Raw genomic sequence first — 24,484 nt, forward strand, 5'->3', positions numbered from 1 at the left:
TGGAGATTGGAGAAACACTAGTTGCTAAGGATAAGATGTGGGATACAGTTTACACCATACAACCATACATATGGAATCCATCACACATTAAAATAGAAGACTTGAGGCCTCGCTGGGTAATTGAGATAGGAAAAGAGAACCTGGGGGTTACTCATCATTTTCCAAATCAGAGATTTATGTCCCTTTTGGAAAGGAGAAGGAAAACCTGGCTGCAGCTCAGTTTTGAGTAATATTTGCCATTGAGAGGCTGTATGCAAAAATTCCTGGCACATGCTTTGGAGAGCTCTTCCGACTGGGCTCTGGCCAGTCCTTGTAAATGACTGAGATTTAAAACCCTATCAAATCTGAGAAGTAGGGAGTATCATTGACGCAGTACCATAAATCCCTCTATCTAAAGCTAATTTCAAATTTATAGTAGAAATATTTGGAAAGAAAATTATCTATGTATGCCTACATTACACATGCAGATTCTTTTAAGTCAAGAAGGATAGAGAAAAACAGTTACCAGAGATCTGAACAGTTAGATTGTGGTTATCTTCGTTGTCCTTAAATATATTTTCTGATTTTTCTGCAATTAAAATATATTGCTTGTGAAATAAAGAATAAAATAAGATGAAGGAAATATAAAATATAAAAGCTAATAACCTAAAGTGTCAGAGAGCCAGAGCTTATTTCATCCAACTGACTCATTGAACAAAAGAAGAAATGGAGGCAGATGGGAGGGGGGACCTTGCTTGTGGTCACCTCAGTGGGCCGGCGAGGCATGCAGAGCCAGGACCCTGGAAATCCCCTGACTTCCTGCCCTCCACACTACACTGCTGCAGCTGCTGGATTCCTTAGCACCCCAAAGCTTGGTGCTAGGTGAGAAAGAGTTTTTACATGGAATTGTAAAATTCAAAACGGCAGCCTCAAATGTTATACAGAGTATACCAGAATCCAACTCAAAGAATGGCTGAAATGGAAATGGCACTCCCAAAGACAGAAAGATAATTTGTAGGGAAATGGGTGTTCCAACCTCAGTCACAACTGCTGTACTGAACAACTTCATAAATGTGCCATGTTTTCTGGCTTCTGGCTGTCAATATTAATATATGCAATCTTCCCTGCCTGGAATTCCTCTTGCTCTCTCTCCCAGGTGTTTCTAGAGATTCCTATTTGTCTAACATCAGCTCAGAAGTCACCCTCTGCAAGACCTTCCCTGGTCTTCCTTGCTTACAAAATTAATTGCTACTGTGATGCTACAGCAAGAGGACCGACCTTGAATGTAGAACATATCCCAATGTAACAGAGATCATTATTGGCTTATAGAGCTGGCTCACCCTCTAGATAGTGTTCCTTGATGACAGTGGCTATTTTAATCATCTTTGTATCTCCAGCACACAGCAGGGACTCAAATGTCAGTTGAATAAATGAATGGCTGCTAACAGACATACAGTAAAACTAACCATTCCTTCCAAATCTATGATTTGCCTTTCTATCCTCTAAATGGTGCATTTGCTGAACTCTTAGGTGACAGGTATTCTATGCTTCTTAAATAACAAGGAAATATGACAGAAGAAAGGTAGGATTATATAATATCAAGAGTTGGAACCCATTCTACTAAGTGAAGTATCCCAAGAATGGAAAAACAAGCACCACATGTACTCACCATCAAATTGGTTTCACTGATCATCACCTAAGAGCACATTTAGAAATAACATTGATCGGGTGTCAGGCAGATGTGGGTCGGGGAGGGGATGGGTGCATACATATATAATGAGTGCGATGCACACTGTCTAGGGGATGGACACATTTGAAGCTCTGACTTGGCGGGGTGGGGAGGCAAGGGCAATATATGTAACCTAAACTTTTGTACCCCCACAATATGCTGAAATAAGAATAAAAAAAAATGGGCAGGTTGGCTACGACAATGACCAAAAGAAAGTACAATTTACCATCTGATGCTACCACCTGATACCTGATATTTATTATTCCAACCCCACTGTCTCCCTATCACTCCTCACGACACATGTCCAGATGCACATAAAAAGCTAACAGCAAGTAACTTTGCAAAGTTTAATCATAACCCATCAACAGAAGAGCCTATCGCATAGTCAACACCAGAATGAGTATATTATTAGGGTTGCTAATCACTAATTAAAATCTCAAGATCAGGTTTCTGGGCACATCTTGCTACATCTGTGCTGTAGGCAGGTCCCAGATGGTATGCAAACCAAGTCTGGAGCCTGTTTCTTCATAAAAGGCTGTTCCTGCAACATCACAAAGGTTGCAGGTGACAGAATTGTGTAACAAGAGCAAGAAAACTCTGTATACAGTCTCCTCAGGCACAGTCTTGCTTTTGCAGATCTGAGAGAAGTTTCTGGTCAAATTCTGGGTCTCAGAAATAAGGCTGTTGCATAAAACAGCCGAAGGTGCCTAGCTTTACTCCTTATAGACAAAGAATAGTCATAATATTTAACATTCTCCCCCCTTCCTCTAGAAGTGACTGGGAAAGGGTACCAGGTAACTTTCTGGAGTGATGCCAATGCTCTATATCTTGATTGGGAGAGTGTGGGTTACATGGGTGTATACATTTGTCAAAACTTACAGAATTGTTTTAAGATTCATGCATTTCCCAGTCTATTACTTTTACCTAGAAAAAAAACCTGCACATATATTGAACTCTAGTCACTAGGTTTATTTTCTGTAGTAGTATGGCCTAGCAATTTTCAAACTAGTTTCTGTGTATTCTAGACTTAAGCAAGTGAGTAAATATATCCAGGATAATGAAAGCCAGGTTTTTCACTGTTGGAAAGGTAGTTACAAATATAGAAAGGGGGAAATTATCATCACCAAAGGGGATAAAATACATCACATGCCTCCTGACAGGATACAACATCACTTCTTTGGTACTCCTGCCAAAAATTCATAACCTGAGTCTAATCATAAGGAAACATTAGGCAAATCCAAATTGAGGAAAATTCTACAAAAATAACTGGCAAAATATCAAAATGTGAGGTTAAGAAAGACAAAGAAAGGCTGAGGAATTTTTCTAGATTGAGGGAGGCCAAAGAGACATGACAACTAAATGCTATGCTTGATCCTGGTCTGGGAGAGAAAAACCTATAAAGATCATTAACTGGTACAAACAATAATATTTGAAATATAGATTATGGATTAGATAATAGTAATAAGCAAGCATTAAATCGCCTGAATTTAAAAAGTGTATTGTGTTTAGGTAACAGAATGTCCTTATTCTTAGGAAATTTACATTGAAGTATTCAGTTGCAAAAGATCACAATGTCTCCAATCAAGAAAAAAATATGGGGAGAAGGGGGAAAGGAGGAAAGGAGGAGGGAAGGGGGAAGAGAACACATACACATGGGGCAAAATGTTAACAACTGGTGAATCTGGGTAAAAGGTATACAGAAGTTCCTTGTACTATTCTTGCAACTTTTCTATAAGTTTAAAACTATATCAAAGTAGAAAGTTAACCAAAAAGTACCCTAACTGCCCCACAATATTTAGGTGAAAGGCTAAAATAACAAAGTAACTCAAGGCATTATGAGAAATTCTTTCAGGAATATTAGTTTCAAAATTATACTTTTCCCTACTGTAGTAACTCCCCAGTACTCTAGTTGGCTCTAAATTCCTTTGTAGAACTAAAAACAATTCACATAAACTTCAGATAAGGTTTTTTGAAGTTTCAGTGACAGATATCATCATTTTATAAAGTTTTACAAGACAATGAACAGAAACTGAAATGAAAGCACTTACTCACCACCTGCCTCCTCCCCAGATTCTTTAACATTTTTTTGTAAGATAGAACAATTCATCTCACTGTATGTCAAGCTAAGATCAAATAAGGTAAGAAATGATTTGTGAGTAAATGGTTCGACCTTCTCTCTAAAGAAGTGGAGAAGTGTATTCTCTTCTACCTCAGGCTATATAAAAAGATGTATACACATATGTATATTTAATGAACAAGGTAATGAATAAGAACATTATTACCCAGCAGAGCTTATTCTACCTCTCCAATCTTTCTGTCTCTATTTGTGATTAAATCAAGACACAAGCATGGCCTCCATAAAAAAATCAAAAATACTGAAAACTACCAAAGGAAAAAATTACTTCACGAATGTCAAAGGAGAAATTTTTAAAAGTCATTTTTAGCCCCAATGAATCTTTTTTAAACAATAACAATTATGATATGACTCAGTATAAAAAGTATTGTGCTAAATATGGATTAAGAAAAATTCACATGCACAGAGATGAAGATGTAATTGGATCTGTCATTTCAAAGTATTAATGTTGGGTTTGAAAAAAAATAGAGAATGACATTCTCCTAAGCGAATAGAGAAGGTAGCCAAGTAAGTAAATGCTGTGTTTCTACTGTAAGGAAATACGTGCACCAATGAAGCAACCTTTTTGGCACAAAAGAAATTTAATACCCAGACCACATGAAAAGTGATCGCTATGGGAATAGCACAGCTGTTAAAATCCAAGTCAGTTTGTATTAAATTGTCCAGCATGTTTATGTAAAGCAGGACTATCAGAATGACCACCAAGAGGAAATCATTTTGCTAACAAAAAAGTGATATCTACGTTTAATTTAATGCTTATAATAAGTGTGAAAGAAAAATGCAAAGCTATTCTCTTTTAAAGAATATAAGGGCCCCAGTTAGCTGGTATGCTTTTTATTCTTTTATAAACAGTATATCAAGGGCTAATTTAATTAGAAATAGAACAAGAAAGAATGTTTGCATTTCACTTAGAGAACCCAATTATCTCTATTTCAATGACTAGCCAGACCTACAGAAAGCCATAGAAAAAGTTTTGGCACTGGTGCCAAATGATTTCAATATGAAAAATTAATACTGCCAAGTTATATTGAGACCAATTAAGCTCAGCCTTTCAAAAAAAATTACTCCACTAAAGAGCATATAATCCTAAAACACGCATTTCTGAAGATAGAAGTGCATGTAGACATCCTTTAGCCCCTGACTTTAGCACATACAAGATATCTTACAGAAACTACGGAAAGAATGAGCCCAGTGTAGCCACGGACAAATGGTAAAGTTTAAATCTCCACACAGGCACTTGGGAGGCATAATGATAAAACAGGGCTTAGTCTACTTTCAAAGCAAAAAGAAAATAATTAACTTTTTGAGCATCTAAATTTAACGAAATTTATCAACATTGTTTGTCAAATCTACATTCAATTTTTAGAGAAACTGGTCAGGATTGTGTTTCTCGTAAAATATAACTCAAGTAAAGTTTTCCAAAGAAGCTTGTCAACTCAGAATAGAGAGCATTTCCCCAGGATTCAATTCCTTCCACAGTGCCAGATGAAGGCTACACAGAAAAGAAGTACCAAATTATAACTGAGAGGCCATAGTTGGGGATTAGTGAACACCAGCACTATTCTGCATAGCACTTCGACACGAAAATCTTTACTTATCAAGAACAGTGTGTTTAAAAGCTCAGGTCAATCACTGGATGCTGCAAGGCTTACAGGGACACCCAAATGGAAATCAGCTATCAGACACAGTATACGTGTAAAAATAACTCAGACGGTATCTCAAAGCCTGTTAAAAAATGAGATGCCATCACTACAGTTTTGAGATACATCAGCCGTTTCCCATTACAATGGGCAACATACCAGTTCTATTTTTAGAGCCTCTGGAAAGATCAAAGCTGAAGGGGCCTTTTTATTGGCTCCCCAAACAGGCCCCTAATCTGTTTACTTTTTCTTTGTCACTATATGGATCTCCAAAAGACACACAGCCAGACTGCCTGGAATCCCCCACCGTTGTCGTAATGCTTAAAAATTGCTCTATGAGGGTCCACGCAAGGAGGGAACCCTCTGGGGAGGAACAAAGATCACTAAAGCTCAAATTGAAGCCAAAATTTCCATGATGAAGGAACTGACACAGGGCTAAAATACCTAACTCAGTCTTTCTCTGTACACTATAAATCAAGTTTTCTCAGGCTGGTTTCTCTATGAGAACAAATACAGATAAATGAAAGCAAGAAAGTCCTTTCTGGTTGTTTAGACCCCACCCCTCCCCCACAAAAGGCCCTTAGTTGGTTTCAATGGCGCTGGCTGGTAAGGCTGAGGTCAAATGCCGACTGGCTCACTTTTAAAAACAAGTCCCTCAAATGCAAAATGACTTACTTTGGAAGAACAAGCTGTACATTTGTCAAATGCCAGGCTGACAGGAAGGACATTATCAAACCGTGACAGAAATCCCCGGATCTAAAAACAAACAAAACAATTCACATCAAGCACAGAATGATCACATCTACAAAATGCACGTCTAGTTTCTGACAAGGAGGAGGAAATGATTAATATGGTGGTCCTGACAGAGATTACTAGCAAAAACGAGGTTCAACAGGAATATTTTCCCTTGTACTATAATCAGTTTGGGGAAGAACTATATTAGGTCCTTTGTTCTGTGAGAAACCGGAGTTTACAAGCTTTTCGGATATTTGAGATCTAAAAAACAAATTGACTCCATTATACAAAAAGCAAGCTTCATATGTATTGTTTTAACAAATGTCTTCAAAAACATAACAGATCAACCAGTACACTTTGACTCGAGTGCCATGTGTGTGATAGTGAATACGGGACAGATGTGCATTTCTACAATATGGCATTGGGTGGGGCCTCGAAAGGGGACCATGGAAGGCAGAAATGGTCCTAAATATATATCCAGTTATTTGCTTGATTTGGAACAGATAGAGATAAAATAAATGTAAAACATCATCCAATTTATGGGGAAACAGCACCACCTTGAGCATAAACTTCTGGACTACAACTGATTTACATTTACAGACTATCAGCTATAACCAGGTTTCACAAACTATGATTTAAGTTAATTTATTCAGATTATACCTCTAGAACTATACTTACACCAAAAGGGGAGTTTTAATGTTATATATCATTAAAATATTATTACTGAAAATATGAATGGTAAAATCGCTAAAGTCCCCACAAGAGTCAACATATAAAATGGCAGACAACACAAATCTTCCTAACTGTCCCATTTCAGTCTGGCAAAACTCAGGCTAAGAAAGATGAAACAACTTGGCTTGAGTAAATAGTAAGTGACAGAGCTAAGATTCAAAAGTAGACCTCCTAAGCTGGGTGACAGGTTTTTAAAAAAAAAAACACCACAAAAGCAGACCTCCTGACTCCAAACCTGGCCCAGGCCTCCTCCCTCCTTCCTTCCCTCTCAAGATATCACAGCTTTGTTCTTCAATATCAGGGCTCCTTGCAACTTTAAAAACCTCACTTGAATTGAACAAAAGAATAAACCCATCCACCCATCCAACCTCAGTTCCTTTAACTATCCTATCACCAATATCCTCCCCACAAAAAACAAAACAAGGCAAAAAACACTGGACAAACTGAAGAAAAAGACTTCTGAGTTTGAACAGCTCCATGCCCTCACTGCAACAGTGCACTTGCATGTGCATACTTGTCCTTAGGAAAAAAATCTAACTTTGATGGGACTGCCTGTAGAAATTTAAAAAATGTCCTTATCAATATGCTATGTAATTTTAATGCAATCCAAGATCAAAAGTGTTTGGTAGAGATGATAAATTAGGTAGCTGGAATCAGTTTGATGGCCTCATTGTGAACCTTTGAAAATGAAACACTCTTTTAGTTCCCTGTATCTCAGGAATGTGGTGACCCTTTGATAATCCAGTACCTGAGGCACATCAAGGGTCATATGTTTGCTATTCAGGACACTAAAACACGAGACATCAAAAAGGCAGGAGAGACTTTAATGGCAAGTTGCAGATGGGAATGTTGAAATCCTTATGAGCTCTGGAGTTACAGGCTTGAAACAATGCTCCCGGTGAGCCTCCTCTATACCCCAATTACTTTGATAATAAGTTTATGTAGAAAAGAACTTTATCATAGTTAGCATATTTCCCATTAAAATGTTCTTTAACATGGCCTACATGTGAATGCCTCCATATGTGTTTCGTGGAAAGGTTTCTGCAATCTGTTTTCTCTCATTTAGCTTCCATCAAGCTTTCTTTATGTCGCACAAAGAATATTGGTGATTTTCTGTGCTGAACTATCTCATGATTGGAGATGAGGAGGTAAAGTTGAGGGACAGGGAAGAAGCAGACTTGGTTAGGAGCAAAAAGGAAGAGAAAAAATGGAGAGGAAGGAAAGAGAAAACAAAAAACAATTGCAAAAAAACCCCCCACAAGTGGCGAGGAATAGAAAAAAGAGGCGACTGGCTGAGCAAGGGCCCACACGCCATTGTTTCGCAGCCCCCCACAGCTCTTTACTAGGAAACCGTGATTCATTTTCCCGGGAAATGAAGTACAATAGTATCTGTGTGTGAGGACTTTCCAATTCACCAAGGTGGTATCAGGAGGCCCAGAAGCTAACCAAAGTAATTCCAGTTTTAGATAATTTAAAAGAGGAAATCCTTCTCAGACTGATTCAAGAGATGCCTAAGGGCACCTCCACAGGTGGGCTCTCTCCCTCTGTTTAATGCAATAGGGTGTTACCTAGCTACATATTTACATGCTCATCTTCCTTAAAAGCCACTTAGCTCAAACATACCTCTTTTATAAGTTCTCAATTTACCTACCACTCAACCTAGAAATAATGTCTCCACCATCTGAAATCCTTCTTTTGGTCTGTATGCTCAAAATAGCTTGAGTAATAGTGTTTTAAAATTAATAACAGGTTTGAGATATAATTCATATGCCATCAAATTTGTCTTTTTTAAAGTGTACAATTCAGTGATTTTTAGTATATTTACAGAGTTTTGCAATCACCACCACTATCTAACTTCGGAACATTTCTATCACTGTCCCCCCAAAGAAATCCAGAATCCAAAAGTGATTAGTCCTCATTCTTCCCATTTCTCAGACCCTGGCAACCACCAATCTACTTTCTATTTCTGTTGATTTGCCTGCATGTGTGAGTGGCTTCTTTCATTTGGCATAATGTTTTCATTCATATTATATTATATATGTTAAATATATATCAGTACTTCATTCCTTTTCATTGCCAAATAATATTCGATTGTATGGACATACCACATTTAGCCATTCCTCTTAGGTATATACTTAGGAATGGAATTATTGGGTCATATGATAACTCTAAGATTTTGAAGAACTGACAAACTATTTTCAAGAGTGACTACACCATATTACATTCCCACTACCAATGTATGAGGGTTCCAATTTTTCCACTTCCTTGCCAACATTTGTTATTGTCTCTTTTTGATTACAGCCATCCTGGTGAGCATGAAATGGTATCTAACTGTGGTTTTGATTTGCATTTCTCTAATGACTAGTCACGTCAAGCATCTTTCCATGTGTGCTTCTGGACCTTTTGTATATCTTCTCTGAAGAAATGTCTATTCAAATCCTTTGCCAAGTTTTAAATTGGGTTGTCTTTTTATTGTTGAAGTGTAACTCCTTTATATATTCTAGATACAAGTTTCTTATCAGATATATATATGACTTGCAAATATATTCTCCCATTCTACAGTTTGTTTTTTCACTTTCTTGAAGCACCACAGGTTTTGACTTTGGTGAAATCCTATTTATCCATTTTTTTTTCTTCTGTTGCTTGGTCTTTGGTATCATATATAAGAAACCATTGTCTAATCCAAGGCCATGAAGATTTATGATGTTTTCTTCTAGGAGTTTTACAGTTTTAGCTCTCTTAGGTCTATGGTCCATTTTGAGTTAATTTTTATATATAGTATGAAATAAGGGACTAAATTCTTTTGCATGCGGAAATCCAGTTGTCCTAGTACTATTTGTTGAAAAGACTATTCTTTCCTCACTGAGTTGTCATCAGTTGGTCATAAATGTAAGAGCTTTTCTGGACTCTCAATTCTATTCCATTGATCTATATATCTATCTGTGTGCAAGTACTAAGTTGTCTTGATTCAGCAGCTTTGTAGTAAGTTTGAAACTGGAAAGGGCGAGTCCTCCAACTTTGTTGTTCTTTTTCAAGATTCTTTTGGCTATTCTAGGTCCCTTGCATTTCCATATAAACTTTAGGATCAGCTTGTATGCTATAATTACTTTTTTGGCTGGGCACAGTGGCTCGTGCCTGTAATCCTAGCACTTTGGAGGCCAAGGTGGGAGGACTGCTTGAGTCCAGAAGTTTGAGAACAGCCTGAGCACCACAGTGAGGCCCCCTCTCTACAAAAAATAAAAAAGTTAGCCAATGTGGTCATATATGCCTGTAGTCCTAGCTACTTGGGAGGCCGAGGCAGGAGGATCACTTGAGCTCAGAAGTTCAAGGTTGCAGTAAGCTATACTAATGCCACTCCACTAGCCCGGGGAACTGAGCAAGACCCTGTCTCCAAAAAAAAGGAAAAGAAAAAAGAAAAAAATTATCTCCCTTGCTTTTAGAGGATAAAACACAGGCTGAACTATTGGTATTTACCTACAGCGCAGAGATTTGCTCATAAGACATACTCAAAAAATTATGAAATGAACTAGTGAAACATAACCAAAAGCCTGCAAAATCATTCATATCTGAATTGTACAGAGAAAACAGGTCCCAAATAAACCACAGAAAAATTCTAACTTACCATTCATATTTTTCAGGCAATTTGAAGCCCTTCCTATCATCAATGCTTTAAATCCCAAGTACTACAAATGCACTGAATTTCTACAATAGGCTCTGCATTCTCTCAATCTTACAAGAACTGCATAAAATTTAGAGAGCAGAGGTTGCTACTTAAAATTTTAGCACCTTAGACATGCATAGAAATCCCAGAGCAATTCAAACTCCAGGTACCTTATGCCAAAGTCCTAATAAATATATGCACACTTATTTTGAGAGACCAGGCTCCAACTAACGATCAAAGAAGATTCGTTCCCTTGCTTGGGTGGAGAAAAATACACCATGACCTTCCTGCTTAGAAGTGTGCAAAGTCTATGAAGCAATGTGCTTGTTTAGTGTTTTTCTAAACTTGTCTCACCAGAAGCAGACCCCAGAACTTGATTCAAAAGCTTGGGGTGCAGCCTGAGAATCTGTATGCTTAACAAGAGCCCGAGGCGATTCTCATCAGGCTAGCAAGTGAAACTCGATGCTTTCAGTCACCAGCCTTATGTACCCTTTCCTGTGCTTTGCTCTGTACCACTCAACACCACCTGTTAGCTGTCAGAAAATGAATGGAAGCACTTAGCAAGCTTCTAATTCTTCCCAAATTTTCTAAAAATAACACTACCACACCACCTAATTTAGTCTATATTAAATATAGTCTATATTAAATTAACATTTAAATTAAAAGGGTTTTTTAAAAAGTTATTTCTCCATCCACATAGGAACTAAAACCTCTTTTTCAAGGTAATTCTCTAACTTTTGAGATGGCACACAGCTTACTCTCAACTCTTGTTCTATTACTAATATTTTTGCAGTCAATCTCTCCTTATAGTCAAGTAGGTATTAAACAGCTTTTCAAAAATTTTTTTTAACTCTTTCTATAATAAAAATAAGCACATGACAGAACAAAAGAACAAGCAGAAACTAACCTGCACTGCCACCGCACATTTACTTCCATTTTCCTGTCTTTAAAAAATTATTTAAATATTTAACTTCCTTTTAAACAGACTCCTCTGAATACTGTTTTCTCATTCTCATTCCTAGTGGGGGGAAAAAACTGCCAATTTCACTTACACAAATATACACCCCAAGCTTTGTGACTAGAGAGAGAGATTCCTCAAAGGGGCCAAACTTTGCCCACCTCTCTGCACATTTTGTTTATTTTTAAAATTTGCACCATTTTTTCCCCTCTTAATACAGAAAAGAATGAAGAAGAGATTACAGTGGCCCATATAAAAGTTGAATCAGTGGTTGCCTGGGGCTGAGGGTGGAGATATAAACTAGGAGGAGGCACAAGGGAACTTCCTGGGGTGACAGAAATATTGTGCATCTCGTTTGTGGCAGTGGTTATACATGAGCATATACACTTGTCAAAATGTATTAAAGCGGGCTGGGCACAGTGGCTCAAACCTGTAATCCCAGCACTCTTGGACACCAAGGCAGGAGGATCACCTGAGGCCAGGAGTTCCAGACCAGCCTGGGTAACAAAGCAAGACCCTGTCTCTACAAAAAGTAAAAATAATTAGCCAGGCATACTGGCTTGCGCCTGTAGTACCAGCTACTTGGGAGGCTGAGGCAGGATTGCTTGAGCCAGGAAGTTGGAGGCTGCAGTGAGCTATGATGGTGCCACTGTACTCCAGCCTGGGCAACAGAGCAAGACCTTATCTCTTAACAAAAATAAAAACAAAAAAACCCCCACGTATTAAAATGAGTACATTTTACTATATATAAATCACACCTTGAAAACGGTGATTAAAAATTGTTTAGTCTTGATTAACTTTTTCAAAATGGTGCAGAAAGGTACAAAATGCAAAGTATAAGTCCCTATGTAATAGAGGTAAAAGTCTGAAAATGGGCAAAATGTTTTACAATTTGTCTCTTTAAAAACCCCCACCCTTTTTGGGAATTAAAACCTGCATTCCTGCCTGAGGACAAGAATCAAAGGGGCAGGAAAATATACTTTGCTGTTTGTTTTCTAGTATCTCAAACCACAGGAGATGGTTCAACAGAATTGTCCAGACAAAGGTCAGGAGATCTTCCTCACCAGAGATAAGGTCTACCAGAACCACCAACTACAGGTGAACAATAGCCCGAAGCCACTGTATGTGACACTGGTCACAAAGACTCAAACCACTGAAACCCCCCTTTAAAAAGCCCTGCATTTCTGCTTAAAGGCAGGATGGCAGTCTTCAGAGACACTCATCTGTCGCCCTCCTCATTTGCTGGCAAATTAATAAACTTTTCTTTCCTTTGCCTCAAACCACTTGTCCTTGTGTTCTCACTGATTCGGCCTTGGGAACACATACTGAACTTTCAGTAACACCTACAGGCCCCAATCCCTCTATCCCAAAATAATTGCCAACATTAGCATCCTATGGAGGCTTCTAGGAAAAAGAGCATTGTATGCATAAACTAGCTCTACAATATGTATATCTTTGTTACCTCCTAAGTATTTACCCCCGCCCCATGATAGAGAGGGGTAAATATTCTTGGCTCCAGTCCCACTCATCACCCACCGGCCCAAAGGGCAAAGCATCTTGAGTGGAAATCCCTGTTGTCATACATGAGGCACTTGGTTATAGCCGAGCTTGGCTAATAGGGCCTTAGAAGACAGGACACAATGCCCTCACCAAGGGGAGAGAAAACACGGCACACAGAATGCAGAAAGCATCAGAATGTGGCCTTTAAATGGTCACTTGGCCTTGCTCCCAGGCTGTTCCCAGCAGCAGAGCAGCCGGCATTCATTAGGCACACCTGTGTGTGTCTAATTAGCACCCAAAGGCTCTCAGGCAGAAACACCTGTTTGGGCTGGAGGTGTGTGCTGGGGACAAGTTGTCAAGGGTCCTGTTAGAAACACAGCTAGTGTTGGTGGGAACACAAAATTCAAAGATTTGTTCAAAGAGCAGGATTAGGTCTGTGTTGCCTTGAGGAGTTAAGTACTTTGTCCCATACGATGCCACCAAGCAGCTTTTTTTCACAGACTAAAGTAGTGGTTCTCAAATACCTAATGTCCCTGGAGGTTTTCACTCAGTGGCTCTGGGATGGGCTGGGAGATGTGTATTATTAATATGAACTGGTTCCCAAGGTGATTTCGATGGAAGGCCAGGTACCGGAATCTCTGGATTAGGTTGTCTTCCGATTGAATCCTAAATGACTCCAATTTTATACCCAGAGTTATGCTCCATGCAACAGCCAAATCTTATCATATCATGCCTCAGCTTTCAATGGCTTCCCTGTGTCCCTGGGTTAAAGGTCCAAATCTTTCTTTTTTTTTTTCCTGAGGCAGAGTCCCGCTCTGTCACCCTGGCTAGAGTGCCGTGGCATCAGCCTAGCTCACAGCAACCTCAAACTCCTGGGCTCAAGCAATCCTCCTGCCTCAGCCTCCCAAGTAGCTGGGACTTCAGGCATGTGCCCCCATGCCCGGCTAATTTTTTTGTATGTATATTTTTAGTTGTCTAGCTAATTTCTTTCTATTTTTTAGTAGAGACAGGGTCTCGCTCTTGCTCAGGCTAGTTTTGAACTCCTGAGCTCAAACGATCCGCCCTCCTCGGCCTCCCAGAGTGCTAGGATTACAGGCGTGAGCCACCGTGCCTGGCCCCAAAGGTCCAAATCTTTAAAATGGCCTAAGCTTTCCTGCCTCCTCCACTGTGCTGCTACAACTCACTGTCTCACAGGTAAACTGGCCTTTCAGTTCCTCAAACTCTCTCGCACCTTCTCACTCATTATCTCTGCCTCTCCTAAGCCCCTACTAAAGCACTCACTCCTCTCCCTCTTCCCTTCCACTTAAACAACTGCTCCCTGCTAACCTTGGACACTGTGCAGGAAGACATGTCGTCCTGGAATAGTGTGGAAAATGATGCCCTAGGGGAGGGTGGTTGGGAGGGAGGCACTGACATCTGCTGAGTGCCATGCCAGTGTCCACCGCTCTGGAGCACTGCATCTCGTTGTGGCCTCGATACCATTCTGTGGACTTTCCCCTACTCTCCAGACAAGGAATTTGAGGCTCAAGAGAAGTGATATGTCTTGCCCAAGGGTCCACAACTACCAAGTGGCAAAACCAGGAATCTGAATTGTGTTCTTCCTAGCTCTAAAGCCTGGGGAAGAAAGCTGAAAAATAAAGAGATAAAAAGAAAGGAAGAAATAAAGAGAATGCCAGAGGAATTTAAAGTTTTTAAAAAACACCCTCCAAAACAAAAATTCAACACCTAGATGGTTTAACAATTGAATCATGTGGATTCAATTATCCTCAATCAATTGAAAATTATGCCCAGTTGGTTACAAAAGAAACAGATCAGAATAGAAAGGAGCCTCCTTCTAGGCCACCCACACCTAATTTTTCACCTAAGCTGAGTAAAATCAGCTTGGAAGCCAAGCCTCAAAGGGAAGCTAAGATCCCATGCCCAGAAACAAACAGCCATTCTGGGAAGGCACAGTTGCAGCCGCAACTGGAACCTGCTGCTTTAACTTCACACCAGCTTCCAGCAGGCCTGGCAATATTTCTAAAGCTTGGAGTTTACATAAATAAAAACTAACTCCAAATCGATCTTGGACGTTGAAAAGAGTCTTAATCAAATTCGATGCCAAATGGAGAGTTTAGCAATTGCAAAACCCTAGGCACACCACAGTGGTTTTTGTTTCAGATAACAGCTTCAGCTCCCACCTGGCCCGCCTCTCATTATTGAACTAGAGTTACCAAGGGGCAGGAGAACTAAGCTGGAAATGAGCCAGCTTTATCCTTAGAAAAATACTGCAGGATGGATATTGCTAAAAATAATAGCTAATCCTCCCAGCCATTCCCTATTCATGCATTGCTTCCAGAGTTTCATGAGAGTCTTTGTAACTTCCTTTTTAAGAGAGCAGATAAGCTTCTATTTTAATTAAAAGTGAAAGAGAAAGATAAAAAACATTTACAAGTGTCTCTTATGTGCCCAGAACTGTGCTAGTGCTTAGTACATGTAATTTAACACATTGACTGCCACACTAGAAAAAACAATTTTTTTCCTTGGGGCCATGGTGTTTTATTACGAAAATAGAATTAAAACTTTGAAAACAAAATGATCCTTTCTAATTAATCAAAAATTTGTTATTTTTATTGTTTTCTGTGTTTTTTCAATAAAAAAGTAATATAAAAACTTGAAAATTAGTAATATAAAAAATAATGTGAAAACTTGAAAAATAGTTCATTTGGATAAAGTGTTTTTCTTGTCTGGGTTAAGTGTAATTTAAAGGTAAACATAAATAGAAAAACAAAATTTATTGACTTCTATTCATTTAATCTACATTTTTAGAATTAATGCATCAATATTAATTGTAACAATAAGAACATCAACAAGATTTTCACGAATCAACTGCAGGGTTTTGCCTAGGTTTTGCTTTACGAGGCCCCAGGCTCAAAACTAGTGTGAGTCAAATACAACTCACATGGCGGTTAATGTGTTAATCAGTACAGGATTATATTATCCCTGTTTTACAGATATAAAACATGAGGTTAAGAGAGGATAAGTAACCTGCCCAAGGTCACACAGTGACAAGTGGCAAGAGCTGCTTCAAATCATTTTGTGAAATGAAATAATGAATGTGAAATTAAGAGGAAAAGCTGGGATTCTAAACAAATCTGTACGATCACAAAGCCTTCAGGCTGCCTCCCACATGGGACCTCCCAAACAGGACAGCCACACTGGGTGAGAAAACTGAAGGGACAAAGTGACATCCTTCAACTTATAAAGTTAAGCCCAACTCCTCTTGGGACAAGAGATAAAGGCTGAGATGCTTTTGAACTCTGACATTATCTCTAATTTAGCCTCTAGGGAAGGGGAATCCCCGCTCTTCTTCTAGGACCTCACAGAGGAATCCAAGACATTGTCAGATCTTATACCCAGATTTTTCCTCATATCCCGGGGCCTCCCCGCTGGAACGAGATTCTACTATATCCAAATGGCTTGGGGTATATCTACCACCTTAGATGACCCCCAAAGCAAATGGAACTCAACACAGAGTGACCATGTGCTGGTTACTTAACTTCTCTGAACTTAATAGTGCTTGGTGCAGGGTCAGTGTCTGGGAAGAGATGGTTGGATGGAGGAAGGGAGACAGGATGAACAGTTGATATGGTGAAGCATGTGGCCTGCCCATTTCTCCTGCCATTTCCATCATCGCCAACCTGACGAGTACAGAAGTAGAGGGAAAAGGAAATTCCTTTTCCTGAGCTACATCTCAGGAAATATGTGCTTACTGCTCATCTTCTAAAACTTCCCTCTTCAGCAGTCAATCTGTCCATATTGCTAGGGGCACACTGAGATAAATATTTCTGAGCACAATAGAGAGTCGTTGTTAAAAGCTAAAGGCCTGAGGATTTGGGAAGCACAGCTTGTGCAGATAGGCCAAATAAACAGCAGCACAGACATGGCTAGAGACTCCAGCTCTAACTCAGCATTTGTCTCAATGAGAGGTTTCCCAGGCCAGATCCTTCCCAGCATTTTGCCCTCGTTTTGGCTTTATTCTCTTTTTCTGAAACTAACTAAAAGAAAGAATTCAAGAGCCTGAGAGAACCATGGGGTTGGTAAGTCCAAACCCAGAAGGGCATAGAGATTCAGGGTCTTTTTCATCAGTACTTTAACCAATAGTACGTTCACCCAAAGACAAAAAATGTGAACTGTTTCATCCACAACTGGGATAAAAGCAGGACTGCTAGCTACATCAATGACCTAGGTGTTTGGACAACTGTCGTAGCATTACCTTGTTTTTATCATTCTCTGAGTATGTCCACCCAAAGGATAAGCAGGCTGTTAGTTTCTGTTACATTCAGGATCTCTTACCCTCTGGCAAACCAACTTCCTAGAGATATCAAGTGGCCTGTACATTTTGTAACTCCTGAACTGCTCCTCCCACGAAAGAACCAGAAAAAGGGCCTGGCCATGCAGAGTTTAGCCACCAGCCCAGGAAAAGACAACTTTCTTTCTTTCTGAATAAAAGAATCCAGTTGATGGGAAGCAAAAAGAACAACACTACCATGCTAAGATTTATAATGAAAAAGTTCTCTCTGCAAAAGCAGACAGACCCCAAAGAGTATATACTATATGATTTCTATTTACAGAAGTTCAGAATCATCTCCCATCGTGTTGGGAGTCAAGAGCTGCATATCTCTCTGTAGGAAGGAGGCAATAATAATTGGAATAAGCATAAGGGGGGCTTTGGGGATCTTTGTTAACATTTTATTTTGATTTGTGTGCTGGGCATAGGACTGTGTTCATTTTGTGATAATTCATTACATCATACATTTAATAATTTTCGTGATTATTTATATGTATTTTATGCATTGACAAAATGATTTTTGAAAAATCATTCTCTTTATAGAAAGTATTATAGCTTATACTTATTGCTACCTGCTTGCAAAATCTAATTCATGTACATTGAGTCAGACACTTAAAAAGCCAAAAAAACCAAGAAACCCATAAGCCTATTTTTTCACCTTAAATGTTTTTTCACAGTTTTCAAATTCAATAAAAGGTTTTTTCAGGCAGAATTTCCTTGAACTGCAGGGCCTAATCAAGCCTTTTTCTGTAGTTGGCCAATCTTTGGATGGGCCAAATTCTGCCTACAGTCCCACAGACAGAACAAGTAAGTAATACTCAGGCCTCCCAGGTCTCACCCAGAGAGTGCAGGAAAAGTTAAGAAACTTTCTCCAAATTACACAATGAGCTGCTGGTGGGGGGCCTTGTGATTCTCAGTCCAAGGGCTATCACTTTTCTACTGTATCTGATTCCACAGGGGCCAATTAATAAACATTCTCCTTTGGGGAACTGAGAAAAATGAGCCCAGTAAACACTGGTCACTCTTTGCATACAAAGTACACAAAGGGGTTGACCAAGTTCCTCCCCAACAGGAAATCATTTGTCTCAGACAGCCAGGAAGAAGAGGAGGGAAGTGCTGAGTCTGCAACAGGGCATTGCAACACAGCCCAGTGTTTTTGTGGAAACGCTGTTCCCCTAATCCAAACACAGTTGCATAAATGGACTCACTCCACTTAACAAAAAAAAAAAAAAGGTTGTTTAAAGCCTATAAATGGGGACCACACAACCCTGATTAATTTTTAAAGTTCTTTCTCTGCTTTCTTTTTTAGAAAGTAGCTAAAAATAAAGGCTTGAAACTTGAAATAATGTAAGCAAGTAATCACACACACACACTGGGCTTTTCCCATATATGGCTGCGTTATTCTTCAGTCTTTGAAAAGGCCAAATGAAGAGATGGCCAACAACCAAAATAATCCCTGAGACATTTGAAAACGAGGAGAAAAAACTAGAAGAGTTGGTGAATGACAAACAATTGGGAGCCTCAATGGGGATAAATAACACCGAGAGGGATTTGTTGCCATAGTACTTTAAAAACAAGAGCACATGCATTTTGACACTGGCTCCCTTCTATAAAGAGACTGTTTTGCCCTCTGGCCTCAGCACTGAGAAAATTACAACTGCAATAATTTAACATAAAGGACTTAAAGAAGGAAACCAGTGCAGAGGCACGACTGAAAATTTAATTAAGGTCCTTCTCAGGATAAAATTTGTAAAGGAGAGGAAGGCACATCTCAAGGTCAGGAGAAAGGCAGGGAGACCTGCAAACTGATTCTAATGAAACACGAAAGCATAAATAGCAGAGGTCAGCCCTGGAGGTCAGCTTCCTTATGATAGATGGTTATTACAGTGTCCATTGGATTCTACTTGAAATGTCTCTGTAGAGAAGATTAACACATTCATGTCAAACAAATGCTACCTTGTGTGAGGCAGGAGGGAAAAGTCACATTTTCACAGTGCTTTGTGGTTTACAAGACCTTGTCAGATGTATCCCTGGACACCAGGTAAAGCACCTGCTTCTAATGATATGGAAACTGAGACTCAGGGAGGTTAAGTGAACTAACACAAGTTCTATGATGGGTGGCTTAGTGCAAGAGGGCAAGGGTAGCGACTGGAAGCTACATCTCCCAATGTGCAGGCCAAGGCTCCTTCTAATCACATAACCTTTGAAAGAACACTAGGCAGAGCATCAAGTTTAGGTTTGGATTGTGGCTCATCCACTAACTTTCTCTGAGACCATGGACAAGTCATTTCTTCTCTTCTGATTCACATCCTCAATTGAAAAATGGTAGGGCTGTCCTAGACAACAGGAGAGAGAGAGACAAGTGTGAACTGTGGGAGACACTATGCTCTCTGTACTTATCTTTGAGTCTGTCCTTGCAGATCCTCAGATGGGACTGATGGGCACAATCACCACTTCATTGGGGACCACCTTCATGTTATAGGCCAGAATAGATGTAGGGAATCTAGAAAAATGATTTCCAACAGCCTGGAAAACCTCTTCAACATTCTGAAAATATAGCAATGAAAACTACTGAAGAGGCGACATAGATTCTAATTTTTCACCTCACTGTTTTCTTCTTTTTCAGTTCCTAAGGGATGGATCTTCCTTATGATTATTTTTCTGAAAAGACATCTTGCTTTTTGGTGATACTGCGTGCTTCTAATGGTTTTCCCACGCTTGTCCATAAAAGTTTTCTATTTGGGTAGAGAGTCAATAATAATAACAAACAACAGCAACAAAAATAGCAGGGATCACTTATTGAGGGCCTACGATATACACAGATCCTGAGCCCTTTCTATCGTCCCTAATCTGTGCAACTACCAGATGAGGTCAGTATTACTTTCTCCATTTTACGGATAAGAAAACTAAGGCTCAGAGAAGTTTGGTGACTTGTCCAAGGAAGGTCATCTTAATAACTGAAGGGCTGGGATTTAAACCATTATCTAATTCCAAAGCCTGTTCTTTATTTTTCTGCGCCATTATGAAGCCTCTAGTCAGCTTACTAACACATCAAAGACTCTGGGCAGTGCTGCTTGTTCGTGATGTCTTCTCATCACTGTTTCATAGCAAGAAATACCTTCCAGGTGGTCATAAAGCTCCCCCACTGAAATTCCAGCTGGAGGATAAGTAGGGTGGATATGAGGTGGCCTGGGCTGATGCAACAGCAAAGTGAGCCCACATGCTTTCCCCGTTGCACCAAAGGGATCAAGTTGAGAATTGTGATTTCATTTCCAAATCACTAACCTGGTGAGGCACAAGCCCAAGAGAGGTTGGAGGCTCATTCATGCGATCGTCACTGCTGCTGGCAATGGCATAGCCCCTGAGGAAAGGAAACAATTAAAGCTGTTCACTTAATCAAAGTTTATGTTTAACTCGTGAAGATGATCTGGCAGACATCCATGTAAGATTTATAAGGATAACTAAAATGCCCTTGCTGAGCAGCACAAGCTAGCAAAAAACTAATTTCCCTGGGAGGGAAGGCAAGAAGAGTAATAAAAAAAAATGCATGGATTGGAGCCAGAAAGACAAGAGCTTGTGACTATAGGCAAGGTGCTTAACTTCTCTGTGCTTCAGGTCCATCATCTATAAAATAGGAAGAAGGCGGTTGTGAGGAATAAGTTAAGAATATACTCTTTACTAGATAAAGTGTCAAAAGCAACGTTTGGCACATGATAGGCCAACAAACATCAACTCCCTTACTCTGAGATAGTCTTGTAAAACACCACAGCACATTTTTATATTGAAAGTTTGAAGTGGGAACTTTCTAACCTTAACTTGGTTAGTTGATATATATGTTACCAAAATGCAGAAATAAAAGTGAAGAATAATTGGGCAGGAGAACTAACGCACTCCTTCCCGAGCAACAGTGCGATGCTTACTTGTGTCACAGAAGAGATGCAGCACAGGACCTGGTTTTTGATCTATGACCAGGGAAAATGTGGCAGACACAGGGTCAAGGGAAAATAAAATCAGTTCTCAAAGATTTTATCTCAAATACTTGCTATCAGGAGTTGGCACTAAACTTAAACAACAGGGATAGCTAAGGTGGATGACAAAGCTAAGAGAAAGACAAAAAAAAAAAAAAATGCTGCTGCTTTTCATTCAACCCCGGAGGACCTGTGCTAGTTAGTATGCTACCAAAATCTCGCAGGGGCCATCTTTTCAACTGCGGAGAAAATCTCTGAGTCACACAATAAATAGAATATTCATGTTAATTCGCATGTTGACTTTCTAAGAATTGGAAAAATAAATCTTTCAAAAATTCGATCTTCTCCTGCCTGTATTATAAATAGTAGAGCACAGTGATCAAAAACCATTTGGAGCCACACTGGCTGGGCTAAATCCTGGCTGTTTCACTTACTGTGTGAGTTCAGCCACTTACTTATGCTCACTATGCCTCAATTTCCCCATCAAAAGTGGGACTAATAATAACAGTTCTTTCCTAACAGTTTGCTATGAGGAATAAAAGAGGCGATATTTGTAAAGTGCTTAGAGCAGTGCCTTGCACAAAGTAAACATTCTAAAAATGTTTGAAAAACCAAATAAACCATAGTGTACTTGTCATATAGTTAGGTGTAAACATCTGTTTGACTTCAGTCTGGCTTGACTATCTGACACTTGACAGCACAGTCTTAGCCAGATATTGAGAGAATCTTAAATTGTTAGCATTTTTCTTCTCTTTTCCTTCTTTCCTTTCCTTTTTTCTTTTTTTAAATTACTATTTTTAAAGTGAATTTTTATTGTCTTCAAGGTATGGGGCTAAAACAATAATAATAAAATAAATTAATTTTTGCCTCACTTCTATTTAGTGGAAGAAGAATTAATTCTACTGTTTATAAGTTATAAAGTAAGATCTTCTCCTTGTCTGGAGAAGACAGGGTGTCCAGATCACAATTGTGCTAATTTTTGTACATGGAATATAACATATATATAACGTAAAAGATATACAGACTACTAAGAGGCCCAAGGTCAAGTTGAAACAAAAAACACGAGCCCATTCATTTCTTTCTTCTCACATGCAAGCCTAATACATTATGAGAGTGTAATAAATTTAAAAAATATATTTAAAATTCGGTGTGGCACGGTACACTAGGTGGTCAGGACCAACCCTCCAATTGAGAATAAATAGAAAAACTAGACAGAGTGTAAAAACCTATGTTTGAAAGCATCAGAGAGCTACCAAGATAGTGACGAATTCTAGAGCCAAGAACTATGAGAGGAGAGAGGCCTGTAAAGGTAAATCAGGTATCTGCCAGGGGGGCTTATCCCCACAAAGTGATTGCTGACCTCCAAAAGCACTAGCCATAGGATCAGAAGTTGAACAGTAATACTGGCAGACTCATGGGGCTAGAGGGAAAGACTGGAGATTGAGGTCTGCTGATAAGGAGGAGCCAGGAAAGCCATCCCAAGCTTCAGCTTGGGCTCACTAGGGCACACTTCCTCAGAGTACAGTAAACCAGAAATAGACCAGCCCTAATTGGATTAAAGTGTTCTAGGACTGCTAGTGCACTTAGCCTAGTGGTCAGCCAAAAAAATGTAAATCACATCATCTCTATAATTTTTCATTTATAATGTTCAGTACTCAATAAAAAATAATCGAAGAGATTCAAATTATCAGGGAAATTTAAATACCAATTGGGTATGTGATGATATTAAGGAATTGCCTTTGTTTTTACTTGTAAAAATAGTAGCAATATATACTAAAAAGATATATTTTTATGAACGAAATGCTATGTCTTAGATTTGCTTTAAAAATAAGCCAGTGAGAGGAAGAAAAATGTGGATAGCAGTATAGATAGTATAAATAAATGATGATTGGCCATATGTTGGTAATTGTTGAAGCTGGGCAATGTACACAAGGGAGATACAGATATAGGTATATCTTCTTTCATATATGTTTACATTTTCCATAACAAAAAGTTTTTTGTTCTTTTAAAAAAGTTATATAAGGAAACAATATGTGACCAAAAACCAAGAGAAACAACAGACAATAAGAACAGACCCATAGGAGATCCAGATAATGGAGATATCTGATAAAGACTTAAAACAAAAACATGATTAAATGTTTCCAAGGAATCAAAAAGATCAAAATCATAATTTCAGCAGAGAATAAGATCAATTGGAAATTCTAGACCTGAAACATAATAATAAAATTAAAAACTTGGATGGTTTTAACACATACTATACATAGAGGAAGAGAGAATTACTAAACTGGAAGCTAAGTCAAAAACAAATAGCCAGACTGAAGCAAGGAAAGACAAAATGACTGAAAATATAGCAAAAAAGCATGGAGGACACATAGGTTGATTCTAGCTGACATGCAATTGGAGTCTCAAAAGGAAAAGAGAAAGAGAGAATACGGCAGAAGCAATATTTTAAGAAAAAAATGTGTTAGCAAAACTAAACAAATACCAATTATGTAACAATAATATTGCCTGGGGTTTAAAATATAAAGAAAATTTTAAAATGAGTGCGCAGACACTGCTGGTTGCCCATCCAATATCCATTCTCCTTTTCTACCTTATCAGAATTTTATTCAGAGAGGCAATGTGCCCAGCCAAAAAAATTCCACTTGGCAGTGGCCATGTGATACAGGAATTAAATCAATGAGTTACTTTTCCAGGAAAGCTCTTTAAAAAGGGGCAGACTCAGCTGACTGCAACTTTTATCCTTTAGTCATGCCTTTCTTCTAAACTATAATACAGAAGCAATACTGAAGGTAAGCAGCCATCTTGTGACCACAGGTGACAAGCATAAGGAAGAAAGCTAAGAGTGGCTAAGTGAGAAGGAGGAACTCAAAATCCTGATATCATAATGGAGCCTTTGTACCAGCCCTGGACTTCTTGCCTCTGAACTTCTTGCTCCATAAGAAAGATACAGCCTCATTTGGCTACATCACTGAAGATGGATCTCTGATACATATAGCTGAATACAATTTCTAACATCAATGATTTCTGTATTCCCTTACAAGTGTTCAGGGATAAGAAAACCAAAACTTACTAACAGAATAAAAGCATGAAGGTCCTCAGGTTCCTACCAAAATTT

At 39.0% G+C, this 24,484-nt stretch overlaps 1 protein-coding gene across 7 annotated transcripts in view; it reads right to left on the bottom strand.

The window, feature by feature from the left end:
- Window positions 1–24,484, bottom strand: part of ATG7 (autophagy related 7) — a 246,752-nt gene that overhangs the window by 151,755 nt on the left and 70,513 nt on the right. For 4 of the 7 annotated variants that reach the window (XR_006735172.1, XR_006735175.1, XM_045551459.1 and 1 more), the window contains 2 exons: window positions 20,684–20,759; window positions 6,158–6,238 (listed from right to left, as the gene is read on the bottom strand). Coding sequence is in view for 3 of the 7 variants with exons in the window: in XM_045551459.1 (XP_045407415.1) it covers window positions 6,158–6,238; window positions 20,684–20,759 (157 nt within the window). In the remaining 4 variants the exon portion in view is untranslated. Of the gene's footprint in view, window positions 1–6,157; window positions 6,239–10,149; window positions 10,177–14,153; window positions 14,696–17,971; window positions 19,946–20,683; window positions 20,760–24,484 lie in introns of those variants that run through there. The other 3 variants (XR_006735174.1, XR_006735173.1, XM_045551461.1) reach the window with 3 other exon arrangements.

The sequence above is a fragment of the Lemur catta genome, chromosome 5 (assembly GCF_020740605.2).
Source record: "Lemur catta isolate mLemCat1 chromosome 5, mLemCat1.pri, whole genome shotgun sequence".
Classification (NCBI taxonomy): Eukaryota; Metazoa; Chordata; class Mammalia; order Primates; family Lemuridae; genus Lemur; species Lemur catta.